At 41.0% G+C, this 24,357-nt stretch overlaps 1 protein-coding gene across 3 annotated transcripts in view; it reads right to left on the reverse strand.

Annotated features, from left to right (window-relative positions):
• Positions 1-3,844: 3,844 nt before the first annotated feature.
• The window catches only part of Zkscan1 (zinc finger with KRAB and SCAN domains 1), a 20,826-nt gene continuing 313 nt past the window's right edge, over positions 3,845-24,357 (reverse strand). The window contains exons 2-6 of one of the 3 annotated variants that reach the window (XM_015491531.2): positions 16,184-16,698; positions 15,731-15,884; positions 13,637-13,728; positions 13,210-13,336; positions 3,845-10,967 (exon numbers count right to left, since the gene is read on the reverse strand). In XM_015491531.2, coding sequence (XP_015347017.1) covers positions 10,075-10,967; positions 13,210-13,336; positions 13,637-13,728; positions 15,731-15,884; positions 16,184-16,609 — 1,692 coding nt within the window. In that variant the 5' untranslated portion in view covers positions 16,610-16,698 and the 3' untranslated portion in view covers positions 3,845-10,074. The remainder of the gene's footprint in view (positions 10,968-13,209; positions 13,337-13,636; positions 13,729-15,730; positions 15,885-16,183; positions 16,699-24,357) is intronic. The other 2 variants (XM_048790043.1, XM_015491532.2) reach the window with 2 other exon arrangements.

A 24,357-nucleotide genomic window follows, 5' to 3' on the forward strand; every position in this document is an offset into this window, starting at 1 on the left:
TGCAATCTAATGATCTGAAAAATGGGCAAATTAATGCCTGCTCCCACAACTTTAAAATATTTGGAGAAAGACTAATTATAGCATGCATGTGAGAGTTAACTGGCTTGGTAAAGAAACAACACTCACAAATAGTAAGGGATTTTAAATCCTCAAAATGCTTTGCTATGATATTATTTCTAATCTTCTGTTGTTTTGTGTTGCTTTGGTGCTGGGGGTTGAAGACAGGGTCTCATACGTGAGCTCTACCAATGAGCTACACACCCAGCCCAATCTCCTTTCTGTTTTTAATGTCAATCTACCAGGGATAGATGTGGCTCCATCTACCTCATTCCTTCCTCTGTTCTGCCTTCTCCAGAAAAAAAGAAAGGCAATATATCCTGCCAAGACCTTTTCCTTCTGTAATAACAGTTTGCTGACTTGTTCTCTTGTTTGTGAAAAAACCCAGAAAAGGTCTGCATAACCCAAGTGAAAGGAGATCACAATGGGTACTTGGTCTAGCCCTCCCCATGCAAATTCCCTTCCTCCTCAAGGACCTCCAGCAGCACCAGACATATTTGAATATCTAAACTGCTGCAGCTCCAAATGCTTGTGTGCTTAACCATTAAGCATAGATGCTCCATAAACATAATTTGGGGTCACAGTAGTGATGGATGAAAATGGGAGCATCGTCAAGCTCATAAAGGAGGACAAGAGACAGTAGTGAAAAGAAACTAGTTGCTGGAGCCAGATAAACTTGGCATTATTTATCTATCTATGGTAACTGGGACTGAATCCAGGGGTGTTTTACTACAGAGCTATATTTCAACCCCTTTTTTTTTTTTTCAGGTGTGCTGTGCATGTGAGGCAAGTGCTCTATCAACTGAGCTATATCCCCAGCCCATATTTCAACCTTTTTAATGTTGTATTTTGAGAGGGGTCTTCGTTAAATTTCCGAGGCTGGCCTCCAATTTGCAATCCTCCCGACGCAGCCTTTCAAGTCGCTGGGGTTACAGGTGTGTGCCACCATGTCTGGCTTTATCTTAGACTTTCTATAACCCATCTATCATTGTGTGATGTATGACTTGAGTATTACAGATATTATTAAGATTGTAATGGAATAAAAGAAATTCTGATCATTGCTACCAAGTGAACCATGAGTATTCGGTGAATTAACGACAATGAAAGTGTGAATTTATTATGATTCAATAAATTGTGACATTGTGGAAAGATACAAACACATGTGGTCTATGTTAAGGGCACAGCTCTTGACAAAGATTAAGCAAAGACAACAAAGATTTTTTTTTATGTGTGTATGTGTGTGTCTGTGTGATGCTGGGGATCGAACCCAGGTCCTCACAACTGCTAGGCAAGCACTATTGTATTTTGTACATTTACAACTCTTTTCATTTTATTTTGAGATGGTCTAAATTGTATAGGATACCTTTGAACTTGTTATTCTCCTGCCTCAGCCTCCCAAGCAGCTGGGATTATAGGCATTTGCCATAATTTTTAAGAATTTGCTTTTGTCCCTTAAAAACCAAAGGTTTATGCTTATTCAGACATAGGGTAAGTGTCCAGGGGTGAGGAGGAGCCTGGAGGCACTAAAGTGGGAGGTCCTGTGCCTCGAAGTCAGCAGGGCAGGCTAGCTGGGTCAGACCAACCAAATAGGAAGCACATTTGGATAGGTGAGGTCCTTGGAAAGAATATTGAGGGACGTCCACTGAAAAGGGGTGAGGCAAGGCTGTGGGAGGCATGTGAGGTTAGGAAGCAGGAGAAACTCAGAATGTTGAGGGGCACGGAACATAGGATTGACCAAGGGCAGGGGTTAAGAATGAAGGTGGCCTTCATTCTTAACAATAATAATAATGTCTGCATATTTTCCTCTTGCAGCTCTCAGGGCCAGGCCCAGGAATGGAGGAAGCAGAAGAAGCTACCAGGCTTTGCACTCGACAGGACAGGAGTGAAGGAAGAGAGGTCTCGGGAGGTAAACCCTGAGCCTTATGACTCAGTGGCTCTTGGGTGCCGTGGGGACAGTGTGAGCCTCTGTTCCTTTCCATGCCCAACCTAGACTCTCTCACAGGGGCCCCTCATCAACAGATTTGGAAGGTTCTGTCCTACAGAATCACAGATGGACCAGCCAAGACAAATACAATATGATCGTGCTACCTCAAGAGCACGCAGTTTTCAGAGTTTTTGAAGGTATGATACTACGATAAAAACAAAAACAAACAAACAAAAAACACAACTTAGTCTTTGTTCCTAGTTCCTGGCACACAGCTCCTAAAACCTTTGGACTCTCCAGAGTGGTGGTGGGTTATTTTGGTTGTTGTTGTTTTTTATACTGAGGATTGAACCGAGGGGCACTTAACCACTGAGCCACATCCCCAGTCCATTTTATTTTTTGAGACAGGGTCTCATTAAGTTTCTTAGGGCCTTGCTAAATTGCTGAGGCTGGCTTTGAATTTGCAATCCTCTTTGCCTCAGCCTCCTGAGTTGAGATTACAGGTGTGTGTCACCATACCCTGCCCCGAGATGTGTTACTTGTATGTTGATGAGATGACTGGTGACTGGGGTCCCCTAGATAGCTTCAGCCTAGGTGTTGATTGCTGGAGAGACCAGAGAATGGTTAGAGGGTTGAAGCCCCTGATCAGACCCACTGATTGCTGGGAACAGAGGGGCTGGAGTGTGTTATCACCAATGATTAAAGATGTAACCATTCATGCCTACATAATGAAAACTCCATAAACTCCCCAATCCCCAGGCTTGTGAAGCTTCTTGGGTAATAGTGAAGTGCTGGGAGGGTGACCTGCCCAGAGAAGGTATGGAAGCTCCATGCACCTCCCCAAGCCCACCTTAGACCAGGCCTTCTGGCTGTTCATTTGCTTGCTTATAGGACATCTGGTGTTGCTGAGATAAGTGGTGTGGGGAAACCCCAATTTGGTGTCAGCAGTCTTGTGAGGAGAAGCAGTTCACAGATCATGCTTTGGACACTGTAGATCCTGCCCTGCATCTCCCCAGCTCACTTTTCACCCAGGCCATTGGAGTGAACAGTTTTTGCAGGTGCACCCAGCAGCACTTGCTCCCTGGCCTCCGTGGTGTGCAAACCTGGAGTAGGAAGTTATCACTCCCTGGAGCAACTTTTGAATAAATGCTCCCTCATGCAGTTCCCAGAGTAGGCAATCTTGTCATGGGGATATTGGGCTTCACTTATACCCGTGACCAAACTCAATACATATTGGATTTCTTCCCAGTATCTTCTTGTTCTCTGGAATTATTTCTTAAATTAAGTCATCCGCACACCAGCCCTTACCTCGGACTCTGCTTTCTGGAGCCCTCTGCTCAAGGATGGGACAAGATGGGGTGAAGTTCCCTTGACCCATTTATTCCATCATTGTTCTGAAGCAAGCAGGGGAGGACTGAGCACTCTGATATTAAGGAGCCTGAGACAGACAGAACCAGAGTGGCTTCACCTCTACTCAGGTGAAGTAAATCACTAAATCTGGTGAAATGTTTAAATAGACAATGTAAAAAACTAAAATTGAGTTTTGTGGGTTGCAGTTCCAGTTCTTAACTTTGAAGTTTTGCTTTTTTCTTTATCCCAAATTTGTGCAATTATTATTATTATTATTGGTACCAGGGATTGAATCCAGGGGCTCTTAACCACATCCTGGCCCTTTTTGCATTTTATTTAGAGATGGGTTCTTGCAGAGTTGCTTAGGGCCTCGCTAAGATGTTGAGGCAGGCTTTGAACTCCTGATCCTGCCTCAGCCTCCCTCACCCTTGGGATTACAGGTGTGTGCCACCACACCTGGCAAATTTGTGCAGTTATGATGACTAAGTGGATCTAAAAAACCAAACACAAGTATTGCCACCTAGAGATGATAATTTATTGTTTTTACCATGACCCAGAAGAGAAACAACAAAGAGAATATTACAAATCCCCACAATTTCCTTTCCCAACTTCACTACTCTAACATTTGTCAGATACCACTGGCCTCCTAAAATGGACCACTATGAATTTTTGCTGCCATTTCTCTGATTGAAATTTTATACCTCAATCAAGGTTTCAAACTATTTTAGTGAAAGAGTTCCCTAGTTCTTAAACCAACCACTTTCCTCTAGGATGTCATTATTTAGTGAAAGAAGCCTTTCTGGAAATGTTAATGAGGATTGTAAGCAAACAAATTCAATTTTAAAATCATTTATTGAACATCTACTAAGCACCTGGACTCTTCAGAGACTGTTAAAATGAAAAACCCAGTTCTGAACAGCAATAACTTAATTCTGCGGGTATACAAAGACAAGTTTCTTCTTTTGGTCTAAATTTATTCTAAAAGAAGCTGGGAACTGACAGGACAGGTTGTTTTATCTAGTCTACAAATAAGACAATGCCTGAGTTAGCTCTATATATAGATTTAGCCTTATGTTGACCTGGTTGTAATAATCTATATTTAACTAAAAGTTAATAAAAATACATATGCTTATTTTAAAATAATTACAATCTTGCTTGCATAACCCACCCCTTACCCCTACACTCATACACTTTTTAGGATTTTCCTGCATAATCACAACCTGCTTCCTCCCACCCCCCCACCCCCATATATCTTTTCAAATAATACCCCTGCTACCAGCAGAAGCACCTCTACGTCTAACATGCTTTGTCCTTGCTAGGGCAGACTAGAAACTTCAAGCAGCAGCTGAATGTTGTTACCCAGGTGAGGCAAGGAGAAAGGCAAGGGAGCAGGAAGCCCAGCACATTCCCAGTTTTTTTCTCTCCCTTTTCCAGCTGGTATAACTCTCCTTCCTAATATACCCAACCTTGTCAGGAGACTGCACAATATTGAGAGTGACTACAGATGCCTGGTTCCTTCCCTGGACCAAAGGAACTTAAAAGCCAAATTTGAAACTGGAATGAAATCCAAGTGTCAGCACCGCTTTTTTTTTTTTTTTCCCATATATATATTTAGTTGTTGATGGACATTTATTTTATTCATTTATTTATATGCGGTGCTGAGTGCCTCACACATGCTAGGCAAGCGCTCTACCACTGAGCCCCAGCCCCAGCCCAGCGCTGCCTCTTTCAACCACACAGACCTCATTCTTTGCATCACCAAGCAAATGGCCTCACTGCTTACTGAATGCTTGTTGAGGGGAGAAAATTTAATTTAAAAACCAATTAACTTTGCCAATTACTATGTAAGCTGAAGTGAATCATGATTCTTTTAGTAAATGGAGGTGTGAGCATCTCCACGATTAAAAACTATTAAAATCACAGCAAACCATGGTTTAGAGATTACCTAATGACTACTTTCTTCTACTATTTAGGATAACAGAGAAAAGCAGGGGGTTGGTGGTGTCCTCTAGTAAAGAGAACCAGATAGTATGAAGCCAAGTTCTCATGTTAATACATCTTATATTATGGGATGCCAAAGTATTTCCCAAACTTTTGTTGGACCTGCAGAACAGGAGATGGCTTACCTCCCTTTAATTTCAAGTTTGTTTTACAAAGCTTTGAAAAGCAAAACAAGTAAATTCATTTTTGGATAATAAAAAATTAATCTGAATAGCAAAATAAGTAACAGTTTTTAAAGGTAGAGTGTCTATTTTAAAAATGAAAACTAAATCTACGTTAGGAAAACTTTTCAAACAATAATGCTTTATATTAAATTCTCCAGAAGTAGTTGAAATGAACATCTACACTAATTTCTATGATAGAACTTATTTATACTAACTAATTTGTTTTTCTGATTCTGTTTCACTTAATCTGCAGTGATTTAGTTTCCTCAATGGGAAACCCCAGCACCCTCAAATATTTCTGAGAAGTTACTCAGAGTGGGATGCACAAAAATAGGGCTCCTGGGGCAAGTACTGCTGTCACTGTTGGGCTGTATTTCAATACTTTTACTCCAATTCACACAGTATTCCATGAGGATGTCAGGATGGACTGGTTTAGTTGGCTTTGGATAAATGGACCAGCATGCCTACCTGGAAGGTGACTAACTCTAGATCAAAAAACAAAACAGAACAATGTTTACAACTATGAATCTTCACAAACCCTCTATCCTAACAGTCAAACCAGGGAAGTGTGGGGACAAGGAAGGTACACAGGAGCACAGCCCAAAGGAATCTTGCAAAATGCTTCTTGAGACTCATCAGACAACTCTCCTGCAGTGCCAACTTATTTCCCAGGAAACTGCCCATCTTGGTGTTTTCACATCCCCAATTTTCTAAGCATAAAGATTTAAAAGTTAGCGGGGAGGCAAGATTGTGGTTTTACAGAATCTGGTCAGATTATCAGTCCCACTGGCCACTGCAGTATGTCTTACTCTCAACTCATTGATTCAATTCCTCCCCCAACAAGCTCAAATCCATCTACTCCCTCTGCTTGCAGTAGTGACCTAGCAGCTCAGAGGTCAACTTCCCAGTTTTGAAAACTCTTTTGAGGAGTTGCAGATGTTTAGAGGAGTCGTTTCATTTTAGTGCCCTATTAGCCTGTCTCTCCTCATGAATTTACTGATTTCTTCTCTCGATTCAATAAGCACCAAACAATGAAGGTCTTTTCCCCTTCATCCTCCCACTTCTCAGTTCTGTGAACTGACTTTTTGTCCATTACCACATCAATCTCTTCACTATTCACTCCAAAACCTCTCTTTTGAAGTGATGTGCTCTGTCAAATTAAAATACATTATCTGTTTACAAGGAAATGTACAAAATAATAGGGGCCCAGGTACAAAACACAGTGACATTATGGCCATACAAAATGTAGAGAAGTACCCAACATTAACAATTTTTAAAGTTGTACATTTTGCCATTTCTTTAGCATTTCCCCACATTGTTTTCTTCTGTGGAGTTAAGACCGAGCTCCTTCTGCCGTGTTTTGTAATTTATTGCATGACTAGAACATACCGAGGGAATTCATTTTCTGTCCAAAGCAATGAGTGCTATACATGAACGTTTTCCTCACATATAATGTTATTAAGTTTATTTACAGTGTAAGCTTTCTGAGCTAAGGGCTGAGCTGTGATTAAAGGCTTTGCCATACTTATCACATTCAAGAGGTTCCTCTCTGGAATAAATTCTCTGACATATATGTGAATCGTTCTACATATCAAACATGTCACTCTCTCCACACATTTAGTAGTTTCACCTTTATGACTTAATTAAGTGCCTTAAATACCAAAAGGTCTCACATATCTATATTCTCAAGTTTGGCCTTGCTTGTCAGGCTGGAGTAGAAACAAATACCCACAACCTGAACAATTTTACTTCTTTTCCTGGCAAGGTTAAGGTATATCTTTAAAAACTTCAAAAAAGTTCCATTAGGTCAACTAGCATGCTGATGGTCAGCTATAGTGTACCAACTGTTAACAGACTTCACCCAGTCAAGAACTTTTGAATGTCTATCCTGAGCACTAATTAGATGTTGCCAGAGTTTTTGACCATGGCCCAATGACACCTCTGCACTGAGCATCTGATAAATGAATGCAATGCAAATGGTTTTAATAACTAGTTGTAGCCTGTTCTCGGGAAACAAACATTCAAATTGCTGCCTCTAAGAGTGCATCTGCCAAAGATCTGAAGCAACCCCAGTAGCTATCCAACAGCCAGCAGAACATCCCAATAAAATGGGAGCCAAATGAAGGGGCACAGGTCATATTTAAATTTCACTTATAAACAAAATCCCAAAATGACAGCTGAATTTTGTCAGCATGTAGTGGGGGAAGTGGGGGCGAAGCCAATGTGAAACTGACCAAAGTCCTTTCCCTCTTAAGAACAAAGGCAGAGAGTTTGGAATGGATGTCTGGAATTGTGCACTTCATTTTGTTGCTTTCAGGGGACAAAAGTCCTCTCAAAAGCACCAGCAATTTTCTAGGCAACCACCACTGTGGCTCATTCTTTGAAGAAAATTCTTGATGAATTTCTACTTTCATTTCTTTACAGAAAGTGAATTAGATATACTCTTCTAGAATATATCATTTTTTTTTAGTTGGATGGATAGAAATATTCTGGTAACTGGCTGACTTATTTTACGTGGTCTCCCCAGTCAACACTGAAGAAACTGCTTAGAAGCTACAGAGAAGCTGCAGTTAGTCCAAATAAGAAAGCCAAAGAGAGAACAAGAATGAATGCTGTGCAGAATTCTAGTGTGGTCTGGAGCTGAGCCTATACACGCCTCCATCTCATTGGCTCCATCATGCTATCTCGTGGATTTTTGCTGCTGGTCAGCAAATGACTGATAAATGCTAGTTTTACTGTTTCTTGAGGGAACATCTCAAATTGAAGTGGGGTTTTCCTGTTACAGGGTGTTCACGCTGATGGTCTTCAGGTTTGTTTTTAGCCGGTTTCTAGCTTTCTGCAGGGCTATCCATGGCCATCTGAAAGCTCTCATCTCATGAACAGAGCCCTCTCTAACCAAACCCTTGATACCGTCACAGTCCATGATACTTGGGTCCCTTGTGTATGTGAAACAGTCTCCATCAGCAGCTTCTAGAGAGCCACATGACTTGAGCTGCACAGATGGAGATAATAGTTCCATAACCTCACTTCAGTCTTTAGTGATGAGTAACAAAAAAAGATACCGTGTACTATGACTATGACACAATCAACCATTTCTGATATACTATCAGTGAACTGCTCAGAGCAACGAACTACCTTTCATAATTGCCTGCTAATGAAGGTAAGTTCTTTTTGAAAGTTTCTGGAAAAGTGTGGAAAAAAATGCTCCCTTTTCTTTTTCTGAAAAGCAACAAAACACATCTTCTGAACTATAATATCTTAAGTTACAAAGTGCCCAAATCATCATATTGTTCAGCAGCTGACTGAAGAGAATTCTGGCTAAGATCTTTGCCATGGAAAGATGTCAAAAAATGACCTTAGTCAGTGTTCACATTTTCCTTAAGATGGTATCAATATAGTAATTTCTGACATTCTGTAGTATTTATTCACCAATCCACGTTTAGAAAGTCTATGCAGGCAGCTAATCAGCGCCTTCGTTTATGTTTAGGACAAAAATAGCATTGGCCCTAGAGGTCTTAGCATGCCGTGTGGCTGTGAAGGTCCTCTTTCAAAGTTGGGCCAGGCTACCATATTTCAGGTACTCATGATTCACAGGGCTTTATCATAAATATGAAAGTCCTGTTAGAAGTCAGATATAGGATATAGGGAGTGCCTCTTTATGGGTTCAGCACTAGGTACAATGCCGGGCTGTCAAGAACATAACTATATCCCTTGACAACTGAAGCATCTCTTTTGGGGGATGAATAAAAACTTCCATATATGAAACAATGAAGGATTAAAAGTCAGTATATGATCAAGTGCTAACTTGTGGAGAAATGCATTTAGGAGTGCTAGAGTGCTTTAGGGACTTCAAGAAGGGAGAGAAGTGTTTTGAATTGTTGTTGCTGTTTCAGGAGAACTGATCTCAGTGATGAGGATAGAACCATCTACATTTGTTGCAGTCCTTTGGAACTGTAGACTGGTGCACATACCCTCTCTTTCAGGAAGAGATAGAAATCTTTGGTTTGATACTGATCAGCACAGTCCTAGATTTCTATAGCTTTGGTAGGCTACCAGTGATCAGCTATATAACTTATGGGATATATAACTAGCTTGAGCAGCAGCATGTCCCCATGTAGTTTTTGTTTTAACTCTCTTTTTTTGAGAAATAAGCAAGATATTGGCCAGGTAGAGCTTGTTTGCAGCAAGTGGCTTCCTAACTTCAGAAGCATGTTCACAGAGCCAATCTTGTTCTTTCAATTTATGCTGTGGTTGCTGAGGTTCAAAGAGCTCCTTAAAGGTATCCTCAATACTGAAAAGCTTGATGTTTTCCTGCGTGTGTGCTTTTATCTTATGTGGAAATATTGTATGGATTACCCATCTGACCAGTTTTCCCTGCAGGGGCTGTGTGGAAGAATTACCTGCCCACAGACAACACAAAGGCAGAACACTGCTGATGTAACTCTAAGGATCCTTAATCATGATTTTTTTTTTTTTTTTTAAATCTGTTGAGGCTGTTTTTTCCCCCCTCAATGGGCACGCATTTCTGAAATAATTTTAGAAACAAAAGGGGAAATGGCTTGATGACAAATTCTTGCTTTACACACAACTTTTGAGAAATGCTCCAAATGCATCCAGGGAGGCTGGGCTATATTCCAAGGCTCGCTCTCTGGCATGGATTCTGTGATGCAGAGTGAGGGTTGAGCTCCGGGTGAAGGCCTTGCCACACTTGGTACACTTGTAGGGCTTTTCTCGGGTGTGGATTCTCCGATGCAAAATAAGGTATGAGTTTCGGTTGAAAGCTTTCCCACACTCACTACATTCATAGGGTTTCTCCCCTGTGTGGATCCTCTGGTGCTTGGTGAGGTCTGAGCTCTGGCTGAAGGCCTTCCCACACTCGTTACATTCATAGGGCTTCTCTCCAGAGTGGATGCGCTGGTGCAGAATGAGATTCGAGCTGTGACTGAAGGCCTTGCCGCACTCGTTACATTCATGAGGCTTCTCTCCTGTGTGGATTCGCTGATGCAGGACAAGGTTTGAGTTGAGACTGAAGGCTTTCCCACACTCACTACATTCATAGGGCTTCTCTCCAGTGTGGATGATTTTATGGCGGATAAGGCTTGAACTTCTTGTGAAGCATTTACCACATTCATCACATCTGTGAGACTTTGCTCCTGTTGGAACCTCTTCAGGGGTATTAAAGTTTGAACTCAGACTGAAGCTTCTTCCCAACCCTTTTCCCTTCTCCCTCGGACCTCTCTCCCCTGTGGTAGGTTTTTTTTCCCTGGCTGTAGTTGGACCTGACTCTCTCTTCTCTTTTCCAGTTTTCTCCTCAGGGTTTCTCTGCTGCCTTTCTACTACTCTGCCCTGATGTTCGCGTTTCTCTCCAAACTCTTTCTGAAATCTTCCTGCTTTCTCCCCATGTGATGCTGAGTCTTCTGTGACTTCAGCTTTTGAGGTCGACTCCTCATTCTCATTTCTGGTTTCACAACCTGGCACAATAAATAGAAAATACAAATAGCACCTTTTCCTTTTGACGACAAAGATTAATCAAGTGACATTATTTTCCAAGAAGCTTCTATGCCTGCAAAATGACTTCACAGTATTAATCAAGGATAAAAAGAAAAAAAAATAAGGAAAAAATTGGGACAATGTGGAGTAGAACTGGAAAATGAGAGGGCAAGCAGAGTGGAAAAAAGAGAAAATAAATGGGTACATGCAAAGAGAATATGAAATAAACAGGCACAGTGGGGAAGGGGCAGAGGGAAGAGAAACCAGTTAAGGGTGAGGTAAGGAATTAAAGGAATTTGGAGGTCATGATTCTACTATTTGATTACCCGATAATTAATTTGAAGGAATACATATTGAAAAACTCATGTTCCATTTACAGCAAATATTTGTAAGTTTTTAAAAAATGAGAATATAGAGGTCTTTCTAGAAAATATTAGCAGAAAGGAATATAGTGAAAGAAGGAAAAGCAAATACTCCTCCAGTTCTGTTGGCATTTTCTTAACAAGGTGGTGGTTAACAGGCACAAGTCAGAAGCTGGCAGGTCGCGGGGCTCTTCACACACAGTGAATAGTCTCCTTCCACCAGGGGAGCAGCACAGAACTAGCTGTGCTCAAGTGATGGAGATGGAGTGAAGAGTGGTGGGGGCACTTGCTAGTAACAGAATTAAAAACCTTCACCAACTGACAACTGAGAATAATTGAAAAGAAACTGAAAATGATTCTGCACAGCCCATAAAGATACAACAATTTTCAAATGTAGAGCTAACCCCTTCATTTTAGTAATTAAGTGTATTAAAACACTAAAGTTTAATTTTTATTGTATGTTGCTATACTGTTTGTGTCATGTTGCTTTTAGTTTGTTCTAAATATATTTTTAAGCTACAGATCCTTTGTTTTCTTCATTTATTTTTATGTGGTGCTGAGGATCAAAATCAGTGCCTCACATATGCTAGGAAAAGTACTCTACAACCCCAGCCCAGTCATGTTACTTTTAAAAAGTGAAGACTGCAAATTATATAACAGACGTACACAATTTTATATTTACATTTGTCTGGGAAAACCCAAATATCTCTATTCTTTATTTATTTGGCTTTAAGAGTCTATGTATCACAACAGGCCCCTGAATGCAATGATGGGGGAGCTAAATAATATTCAGCTTCCGACTTTAGTGATGAAACTACCATAAATACAGAACTAATTACAACAAAGAGGAAATTGGTATACATTTTGACTTCCAAATCAACATCGTTCACTGTCTGGCCAGTTCCCAGAATGTTCCTAAAATTTTTTTTTTCAAGTCATCAGAGCAAGTAACAGTTAATAAAGCAGATCAAGTCTTTGGCTTAATTTCCATCTAGAACAAAGAGCAAGTACCTAGAAACTACAAAGCCCAGCTATAACTATGGTTTTAAATAAAACCTGAGTTTTTTTTAGTGATACTCTATGTTCACCCTTTACTCAATATTCCTGTCCTCCCAAGATAAAGTCTTGCTGTGAACTTCCCTATTACTGTACATATCTAAGGGTTCCTTGGTGGCACTAACTCCTAGGGGTTAAGATCTAGCAGAGACCACATGAATGACTGGCAGTTGGATCACCTTGTCTTATCTGGCTGATGCCCGTTGCACTTCTTTATTCACTACACACTATTACTCAAGAGCGCTTTGTGGAAGACCACAATTTATTTTGGAAAACTGGGAACCTGATCCTGAGAGAGCTTCAGGTGCAAGTTAGTGGGATAATGTAAAGTTGTCTCCAAGCAATGCTCTCACAGAATGGAAGAAGACAGAAGCCCATAGAAGGGTGCCTGGTAGGTTCAGGTACAGCGTGCCAGGACAAGGGGCTGGGATTAGACTGATAATCAGTTACTTGGCCATCTCTACCAGGAAAAAGATATTCCCTTGACAGAGGAACCTAAAGTGTGGCCCTTGGGGAAGGGAATCGAAATTCTCTCTAGTAAATGAGTGGTTGAAGAGATGAGGCTCAGAGCACAAGAGTTGATTTCTGATTTCAAAGAGCAAAAAATACACTAGGAATCAGGGAGTCACAGTACTATGCTTTTGGAGTTCACTAAGCACAAAGGTTCTCCCTGCCTGTTCTGAAGAAAGATAGTCAGTAGCCTTAAAAATCCTTATCAACACTCAACTGAATATATCAGAGAGTTCCCACAACTAACAGAGAAGCAAAACAATCTTATCAGATAACAATCCTGCATCAGTCTTACCCTGGGAAAACACGTTCCCATAATTCTCCTGCCTGCTGTCCCTATTGAGATTCCTCCGAGCCAGGTTCTGACATCCCCATTCCTCCAGGATGAGGGACACGGCCATGTCCTCGATCTTCACCATTGCCTGAAATAACAGGAGATTCCCCACACTCAGTTCTCCCAAATCTCAGGGACAGTCCCATTGCCCACACCTAGAGTCAGGGACAGAGTTGATGGCATCTCTACAGGACACTGGTGAAGAACATGTGACCAGAGCTTTGTGGGCTTGAGGGGGTTTGCAGCAGCAAGAACTAACAAAGAGGGACAGTGGGGCTTCTCTGCGGTAGGGCATCAAGAATTACTGCCTGGCGGAGACTGTAAGAGGAGCTCCAGGAGGAGAAGGCAGTTACGGGGACTCAGTAGGGCAGAGGGGCCCATAGCTCACCTGGGAATCTGCTGTCAATAGTGCAGATGCCATCGCCTGGTCTCTGGGACTCCCCTCCTGATGAGGGGCAGGAACGTGAGTGACAGGGAGAGCTGAGGGAGGAGAAAGGAGCTGTGAGTGAATCAGCTCTGCTCAGAGCCTCCCTTGATGGCCTGAGGCGCTCTCACTTCTGCACCAGCAAGTTCACTGTTCCGTGTTTAACTACTGAGTAGAGAGCTCCAGAGAACATAAATGAAAGAAAGTAGGACCTGAGTTTTCCTGAGACCTCTAATTTTAAGCAAGTCACAGGAGTCATAAAAGTGCCTTAAAATCACCTGGTCCAACCCTTCCACTTTAAAAAGGGGGGAACTGAGGCCCGGAGAAGGTGAATAACTTTTCTAATGTCACTCAGGAATGGGGGAACCAGGTCTGAAACCTAGGGAGGACTCTAGTCTCAGTTACAGAATGGGTAACATTCAAATCATGTTTCAAATCTGACTTACACTTTCCTCTAGCTCAAGGAATAGTACCAGGATATTAGAATCCCATTTGTGCTTATGTTTGTAAAAAATGCAACCCAGCTTTAAAAATCTGACATAGAAATATCTAGAAAAATAAGGTAAGACAGGAGTCTTCTTACCTCTAGGTAAGTTTTGCTATGTTTGTCCCTCTACTTTTCTCACACTTGGTTATAATAAAGTTTTTAAATAAAATATATACATGGATCAAATGTTGATGAGACATTTATGAATGTATGAGGTATGGGATGACATACATAATAAAAGACATCCACAACATATCATATGATCACAATGGCTGCAATGTATAAAAATCAGAAAAAAATTTAAATGATAAAAGTAATATTAAGCTCCCTCTTTCCTCCCCTTGCCAAGTACTACTGAAATGTTACTGGTAGACAGATGATGGTACTGAGCCACAAAGGTATTAATTACAGAAATGATTTTGAAATTGAATTACTAAACCCTGTAATTATTTCCAATTGTAAAATAACAAGAGCTAACGCAAAGTACACAAAAACATCAAGAATTTTGAGTTGAAATCTTCGAAGAGTAAGGAAACACTGGAAGATGAACAGACAAAGGAAAAACTGAGAATAAATGTATGTCTCAAGTCTTTCAAGAACAATTTACTAAGTGACAACTCTATGCATTGGGTCTCTAAAATTGCTTCTCTAGCAACCTGAAGTGCTAATTTAGTGGGCTGACTACTAATATCTTCTCTAATTTCCTAATGTCACTCTCTATGACTTCTACTTATGGAATGTAAAGATACCCCACAAGTCCTAGAAGGGTATATTTCAACATCAGTGCATGGGTCTGTATGGATTTCTCCAGCATGTCTGCTGATTGTGCTCTAGGATGCATGGGAGAGAGAACATCCCTTTAAGCTCCATGATCTAATATTTCCACCCTAGATGTCATCACGAACACACACACTGGTTAAGTAATGTGTCTTGATCAACTTCTTGAATTATGTACTTTTAGCATTTCATTGATTTTACTGACATACGTACCTGCTTGATTCTAAATTTGGATAAAGATGTATTTCCCTCAAAGGAAAAAAAAATGAAACAGATTTTTAAAATAAGACCCTCAACTGATTTTTTTTATCATTTGCACAACTAAAAAAATGTTTTCCTCTGTTTGAAATTTTCAAAAATAACAAAAGAGTCATGCCATATGGTATCTTTATACATTTTAAATAAAATGAGTCTTTAAAAAGATTTATGTTCCTCTTAAAGATAATTTAAGACATAAGAGTGTTTCAAAACATGGCTGGAAGTGTATCATCTGTTCCCAATATTTGACTAGAAATCTACATGAAAAAAAATAGAAATCTGCCAGACACCTGGAAAGCTAACAAATTAATAAATAATGTTATGTCCACCCAGTTCATTATGCATAGTTTACTTACCTCTTACCATCATTTAACTCCTGACACTGATCTGAGTTATACTTTCCTAATATTTAGTGACAATGACAATTATGCCTAACAATAAAAAGGATGCTTCTTTACCCAGGCACTTGACAACGTGGGTAGGGCAATTCCATGTTGGAACAGTTGCTTCTTACTGCATGAAACCTTGCTTCTTACCTCGGGACTGCAAGAGTCGGGGCTTCCGAGATGAATGCTTGAAATGGGACTGGGAAGCCTCATGATGAAGGTCAAAGCTTGAGGACTCCTGAACTGGATCCAGAGGCACCATCCCTCTGGCAAGCATCTCAGGCCCATGAACTTGACCTGGGACCTGTAGATAATCAGGTTGAACTTGTGGGTAAATCATTTTTAAAATGTTAAAACAAAGACCATAAATATGTGAGTAACTGCAAGAGGAGGTCAGTACACATATTTTTGGGGATCGCCACGGACTGAAACTGGAGCCTCATGAATGCTAAACACATGTGTATTCTAGAGGGTGTCCCCAAATACTTTGTAAGAGCCCAGGAGAGCAGGAAGAATAATCACCACAAAGACTCTTAATATGAGCATTAAATCAGTGCTTTTCGCCTAGCTCCAAAGTCCATGTTCTTCTCACACCAACCTTACCTGCTGTCCTGACAGATCAAGCTCCAAATCTTCCAGAAGGGTCACAGCCTCCTCTCCACTATCGGGCCGGTACTCCTGCAGCCAGACTTGAAGCTCCTTAGGTAGAATGGAAAGGAACTGCTCCAGCACCAGCAGCTCCAGGATCTGCTCCTTGGTGTTAATTTCTGGTCGCAGCCACTGATGACAAAGTTCTTTTAGTCGACTTAGAGCTTCTCGAGGCCCAAAAGTGTTCTGGTAACAAAAACGCCTGAATCGCTGGCGGAATATCTCTGGGTCAGGAGGAGGTGTCTCCTGCAGGTTGGAATCCTGCCCCCACATGTGATCATCTTCATCTTCCTCTTCTACCTTCACTATGACAATCCCATCCTTCTCCTGTGCAGCCTGCGGGGACAGACCTGTCGCTTCCCTTGATTCAGCAGTCATCATTCAGGCTCAGGGAACTGGCGTGATGAAAACCGGGTCTGTGCTGGCTTTTCTGTCCTAGAAGATGCTTTATATTTGTTTCTGTACTACTCCTGAAGTATTGAAAAAAGTTATTAGCACTTTTATAAAAATGACCTGTACTAATCTTCACACCAGGCTACACATCAAGAAGGCACTTAAAATGCCTCTGAGGCTGGACACTGTGGCACATGCCTGTAATCCCAGGGATTTGGGAGACTGAGGCAGGAGGATTCTGAGTTCAGGGCCAGGCTCAGCAACTTAAAAAGATTCTGTTTCCAAAAAAAAAAAAAAAATAGGTCTGTGGATGTAACTCAGTGGTAAAAAGTGTCCCTGGGTTCAATTCCTAGTTTAAAAAAAAAAGAAAAAAGGAAAGGAAAAAAATCTACCAACAACCCCGCAAAGCCAGGCTGTCTTCACTGTCACTCCAGACAAAGGTTTGCAAATAGAAAACTCAAACAGGCAACGGTGACCCCCAGGGTATTTGCCTGGAATCAGAGCAACTTCCCTCCATGTGGCCAGCAGGTTATGAAATGCTGCATTTACAGTGCTTACCCTGGAGAGGGCTGAGTTAGCAGAGTGCCAAGCACTAGGTTAAGCACAGTACATGCGCAATCTTCTTTTGTCCCCACACCAACCCCAGCAGCATTATTAGTACCATTTGACAGATGATATAACCGAGTCGTAAGACAGTTAAGTCTTTTTTTTTTTTTTAATCAATATAGTTTATCACCATATGCAGGGCACACAATTCTTTTTTTTTGAGAGAGAGAATTTTAATATTTATTTTTTAGTTTTTGGCGGACACAACATCTTTGTTTGTATCTGGTGCTGAGGATCGAACCCGGGCCGCACGCATGCCAGGCGAGCGCGCTACCACTTGAGCCACATCCCCAGCCCCGTAAATAATTTTTTTTGGTAGCAGGTGAATACCCAGTGTAGTCAACAGGAAGTCAAAATTGAAGCCCCAGGACTTGCTAATGTATCATCTAGTGATTTCTATTACTTTTATGCGAAACCATCAATCATCCTCTCTCTTTTTTTTTAGATGTAGATAGACACCTTTATTTGTTTTTTTAATGTGGTGCTGAGGATTGAACAGGGCCTTACATGTATGAAACAAGCACTCCACCACTGAGCCACAATCCCAGCCCCTCTCCTGTCTACCTTTAACCTCACCTTCATAAAAAAGACCAGCAACTTTAAAGATTCTTGCAGAGACTACAATTAAGAGGAAATACTCATGATGCAAACACAAAAAAATGACACTTGAAGCTTCTATGGAGAGCGAGGTGTTAGTCGGATTAGACTGTAAAAACTAAAATCAATCTAAACAAAAACTCACCAGTGAGTGAGAAAGCAGCTGGCTTAAAAAAAAAAAAAAAGTGCAGTAAGAACAATTAAGGGAATAGATACACAAGTGTTCCCATTATTATGCAATTCTAAGTGCCAAAAATGATACCAAGTATACTGAAAATACCTTTGTATATACATTCTTTAAAAACTTGGAACTACTTTCTAACCTGTTTAAAATCTTATAGACCTAGGCCTGAAAAAAGAAAAAATGAATAAAGCTCAACCTTCTTAATTAATTTGCAGACTACTGAGTAAAGGTCATGGAAAATGAAAATGCACTCTCTGAATTTCAATAACAAATATTTAGTATGGATGGTGGTTCATGAGTTACTGACCTGAACAAATGTGTGCGATTCTTCCACCTCTATAAACCTTTGTGAAGCATCTCTTTCATCTCCATAGCTATCAAAACTAAGCACCAGGACTGGGGCTGTAGCTCAGTGGTAGAGCACTTGCCTAGCTAGTATGTATGAAGCATAGGGTTGGATCCTCAGCAACATATATAAATAACTAAAATAAAGGTCTAAAAAACACAACATTAAAAAAACAAAACAATAACAACAACAAAACTAAGCACCAAATTGAAGTTTTAGAAACAGACCATCTAACTGCTGTATCCTAGTAAATTAAACAAAGTTTTAAACTAGCAAAGCATTAAACTCAGAGTCTTGAGCATGCTAGGGAGCACTCTGCCACGAAGCTACATCCCTAGCTTTTAGAAAAGCATTTTTAATTACACAGCTTGCCTAAAACATAATTAACAATTCTGGTGGAAAAGGGGTCATATACAATTAAAAACACAAAAATTGTTTTAGGGTAATTTAATAGCACAATTTCATACATTTTGTTTTATTATACAAAACAACGGTAGAACAGTGCATGTAATTTTTATAGTTTCTACTGATAGGAATGTACAGTGGTCCCCTTTATCTGCTGTTTTGTTTTCTGTGGTTTCAGTCACCTGCAATCAACTGTGGTCTGAAAACTTAAGATGGAAAATTAACAGAAATAAACAATTCGTTAAGTTTAAAACAAACTTTATTGCAACATATTAATTGCTCCATTTGTTATTATTGTTAATCTCACTGCACCCAACATAAATTAAACTGCATCACCTAAATAACAACATATATAGGGTTTAGTACTATACATGGTTGAGGCATCTTTGGTACATCTTCTCCAAAGATAAGGAGGGACTGCTGTATGGAAAGCAAAGTTTGGAGATGACCCCTTTTCCCCCCCCCGGAACTGGGGATTGAACTCAGGGAGCATTAGACCACCAAGAGCCACATCCCTAGCCCTATTTTGTATTTTATTTAGAAATAGGGTCTCAACGAGTTTCTTAGTGCCTTACCATTGCTGACGCTAGCTTTGAACTCATGATCCTCCTGCCTCAGCCTTCCAAGCCACTAGGATTATAGGCGTGTGCCACTGCACCTGGCTGAGATGACTGTTTTATCACAAAGATTATTATTTCAATCTTGAGAATTATCACAAGACTAGTTTTTCTACCTCATCTTTATGTCCTTAATGAATTTCTTCAATGATTTTTGAATTGGTAAATATCTTATTACAAACCGCCTTCTAGCCTTTCCCACTGATGCCTTCAGACCTGTTGTAGCACCCCACCCTCCCTGCTGGGATAGTTGGTTTTCCAACTCCAGATCAGCTTTCCCTCAAAAGGCCTTTCAGCTGTAATTATTTCACTTCCTAATTAATCTTCAAAGTGTCCTATAAATCCAAAGGAAATAAAAAGATGAGAAACATGATTCTTTTATGCAAATAATAAAAAAAGAATGTTCCAAGGTTTCAATACAAGTGCTAGGGGAGCCCTGAGAACTGACAGGTATACAAGAAAGGCACTTCCAGGAGGAGGTCCCCTAGAACATGGAGAATAGACAGGATGCTTCTGTAAGAGGCAGTGAGTGACTGGAGTTGCCCAAGATCATTCCTTTGGCTGGTTTTTCCCCAGCTGGAGGCAAAATGTTTCCCAGAAGCCATAGTTTCTTCTTCAATTCATTATGAACAGCAGAAAGACTCTCTTGCTGTGACTCCCAGAATTTCTTTCTACCACCTTAATTCAGGATCCCTATCTCACCTAGATTAGGACCTGGGCTCCATATAGCTTCTCTACCTCCATTCTCCACTGTCCCAATACACACAACATACATACCAAGATCTGTGTAGCACTGCTACCAATTCAGTGTTCAAGAGCTTCCACTTTCACAACACAATCCACTTTTCTCTTCCAAGTTTACCCGCCTTGTGTTTCAGCCTCTGCGGTCCATCAATGCTCCCAAGCATGGGCCACATCTTTCACCTTCACTTCTCTGCTGTAAACATTCTCCCACTGTACCAACTTTATTGGTCGAATTTTTATTCACTGCTCAAGATGCACAAATCTTTCCTGATACCCCAAATTAAATAAGGTACCTTCTTCCTTTGAACATCCTTAGCAGTTTCTGTTTTAAGGCAATTATATTCTCATTATTTGAGTTGCAGTTCCTTTCTGTCACCGCCCAATGAAGCCCTCCACGACAAGGTCAGTGACTCCAGTCTTCTTTTGTATTTATTACCTAGAGAACCTGGTGATTTAATTCTATACAGATGTTATAGAATTAAACTGCACAGATGGACAAGAGGAACTATTCCAGTTCCCCTTCTGCCCTCTTACTACCTAGAGTGTGGCAATGAGTGATATTAATAGCAATTAGTAGATATTAGAGATGTTTGGCTAATATCTCAATCACTCAGGATCACCTTTGATTCCTTCCCTCATTCTAGGCATCCATTCTCCTAGCACCAGGGAGAAGTCTGTTATACTGTTTGATCTAGTCTCACGACCTGCCTCTTCTTTGATTCCTTGTCTTCATTTGCTCCCTACTCTCCCATAATTCATTTGCTACCTTATTCTCAGATTATTCATCCCAATTCTAGCCTTGCAGTCTGTGTGCAAAAACCCTTCCCATCTAGCAAAATGAGTCTAATCAGCAGGTCTTGCTGATGCCCTGTGTTCTGGCAGCCACTGTTTCTTTGAATCATACTCAAAGGCTGGAATTTCCTCCCAGTCCTCTCTGCCTTTTTTCTTTTTGTGGTGCTGGGATTGAACTCAGGGCCCTGTGCATACAAGGCAAGCGCTCTACCAACTGAGCCATATGCCCAGCCACCATTTCTGCTTTTTCTAATTCTACTTATTGTTCAAAGCCAAGCTGAAATGCCACTTGCCCCTCATGACTGCTTAAGAATCTTCTAGTAACAGCCACCATTACTGAGTGCTTTCCAAATACCATTACATTAAGCACTTTACTTGACCACCCAACAATCTTAAGCAGTGGCCACTGTCATCACCTCACTTGATACAACTGAGGTTTTATTGACATTAAATAACTCACCTAGGGTTGCACAGCAAGTAAATGGCAGAGATAGGATTTGAAATTAACTCTGACTCTAAGTGTAAGCTATTAAACCATTTTTACATGTTGGTAAGGAAGGGCTTCTGGGTACATAGATCCTTTCTAAAACAAAACCCTATGAAGGTGAGTATGAAGAGTGACTGCTCAGGAATAGGCCTCATCTATCATCCACTATTTTCACCTGAGTTACTGTTTGACTGAGGCCCTAAGAGGGGACAAAGCAAAGTGGGGATAACCAGGTAGTGGAATTAGCATGGTAGCTAGCTAGACCAATTATCAGAAAGCTCTACTGTGAAAATTTTATCCTATTTCAGCTATGGAGCAGGACACTGCTTGAGTCATTGGCAATCAATAAGAAGAGACTCTGAGGAGGTCGTGAGACCACGAGGACGGAGACAAGGACAATGGGCACAATCCCAATCCCTCTGTTCCCAACTGGGACAGGACTTCTTCTCTACCTTCAATATTTCTCTTCTCCTGCTCTGGGTCAGAGAAGAGTTCTGACAGCTGCGGAAAGGGTGAGTTTTTTCTCAAAGGTTCCCCAGATAACCTGAGCACACACCACTTCTCGTCAGCCTCTAAAGGCCCTAAGTCATGATCATAATTTCTTATGCTGCTTCTTTCTTTGTAATAGGATTTTTCTTGATTTCCCCCTCAACAAGACTATTGTTAAGAATGTTTTTTTTTCCTACTTATGCCACTCAGCAAGATTCCTTGCAAAGCATTAGTTCCTTTTATTTTCTTAAATATTTAAATTTAAATATTACTATTCCTTTGCCCCTTGTGCATTCAATCTTGCCCTCAAATTTGTTCTATAGGGTACTTGGAAGAATTTGGAAGACTTTGTTAGCTTTTCCCCATTTACTAGTTGATCTTAGGCATGTTAACCTTGTTATGCATAAGTTTCCTTATCTGTTCAATGGGAATAAAAAATGACATTTATCTCATAGAGCCATGAGGATTAAGTGAGTTAACATATATAGAGGACTTTTAACAGTGTCTGGCATCTAGTGGGCCCTGGAGACGTTTTAATTTTTAAAAAATAAAGTTAAGAGTTATAACTGTATATTCTAATTTTCAGCCTGCTTAAAAGATAAGCAATGGGAGAAATCCTAAAGCAGCACAGTCCAAAAAAAGTGAATGTGGTCTCCCACACAGAAGTTACCCACTCCTAAGTGAGTTATTTACCTTGTCTGACATTCAGTATTCTTATCAGTCAAATGGTGAGAGGGGTAGGAGTAGAAAACTACATTTGGAGTCCCTCTGAAATGAAGAAGATTCCACACACCATTCACTTTAGATAAGATTACCTCCAGCAACCAATTTTCACCAAGGATAAAAATAAACAATTTATCAAACATCTTGGGTTATTTATAAGCTCAGTTTATTTCAAAGGCTGTTTTCTCAATCTCTCAGTATCTTTTCCAGGGCATAGTCAAAGTTTCAATAATCTGCTCCTCCACCCCACTTTTTAACAGAGATATCAAATGGTTTAAAATATGAAAAGGCTACCCTAAAAAGACAACTAGGTATCCAAAAAATTGATTCTACCACAGAATGAAAATGTAACATTTAACATAATATTAGCCTACTTGTAGTTAGATGTAGTATAAAATATTGGAAGACTCTTTAAATGCTTAGGTCAAGCATTAGGTTATTCACCAGAGAATCAGCAAGAGATGACAGTATTAAGTAGGTGGCTTCCCTGTTTGCATTTTGAGGTTGGTGAAAAACTATCTGAAATAATGAACAAGAACTTGGAGTAGTGATGCAGAAAGGATATAAACCTGGGAAAAACATTCTGGGGCAAATCTCCATTGTGGTTCACTACCTAATAAAGCTATTTCTCTATACTTAGCCAGAATATACATTAACAGTGCTTTGTTGATGTGGTTACGATGAATTCTCCACAATTCAACAAGTATTTATTGACCGCCTCCAATCCGCCTAGCACTGGCCGGTACAATAAATGCTTTCTTTGGTTCCAGTCCATGTAACAGCCACTCTCTATAATGAAAGTATCTTTTTGTGTACTGAAAGCACTGCAGGAAAGGGAGGGGAAGGTGGGGGAAGTGTCAGGCTAAACTGTAGCTGAATTTTTTCAATTCCATTGACCAAATAATTTCAAAGTTGGAAGGACCTTTTGAGAAAATCTAATTTTATGGATGACAAAATTAAGACATGATGTTTTGTCTTATCCAAGGTCACTCAGCGAATCAGTCTCCTAATGGCTCAGTGTGATTTCCACAAATTCTCTTCACTCCTCACCCACTCCAAGTCAAGCAGGATGAACTGAAAAATCCACCTAACCTGACGACTCATTTTTAAGAGCTTTTCAAGCATTCCATAAGCCTAAAAGAGAGCAGTTTGTCTATGATTTGCTACTAGGTCGTTATTCACCAGGCTTCAAATACTCTTTAATCACAGCTCAGTGTTGGGGGTGCGGAGGGGAAAGGGTAAAAAGCAGGTGATCTGTAAACGTCTGCGGCATCTCGAAACGTGTCCAGCTCTCGGCCTTCCGCATTTTCACCTCAAGGTCCTCAAGGACCCAGAGGGAGGGGGAGAGCCAACCCCCAAACCCTTCACCGGAATCAAAGCAAATGGCGACAACCGGAGAGCAAAAAAATCAGACAAGGGTCAGTTCGCTAGCGACCCCGTCCTCAGAAACGTCAAGTGAGGATGACGACACAGCGGGCTAGGGGCCCGGAAGGGGCCCTCACACGGCTTCTCCCCAGGTCTCCGAGAGACCCGGCCACTGAAACCCTTGACCCCTTCTCGCCCGGAGCCGGGGGTGGGGCGGGGGCGTCTCCCCGGGAGATAGCGCTTCCTTCGGCTAGGCCTGGGGAGGAGGCAGGGGCAGGGACTCGCTTCGCGTTCCGCCGGGGCCGCCGGAGGGGATCCCCGGGCCGCAGCTGGAGCGCCCACCCCACGCACACCCCCCTGCGGCCCGCCCGCCCTCCCCAG

This window comes from Marmota marmota, unplaced genomic scaffold, assembly GCF_001458135.2.
Source record: "Marmota marmota marmota unplaced genomic scaffold, marMar, whole genome shotgun sequence".
Lineage (NCBI taxonomy): Eukaryota > Metazoa > Chordata > Mammalia > Rodentia > Sciuridae > Marmota > Marmota marmota.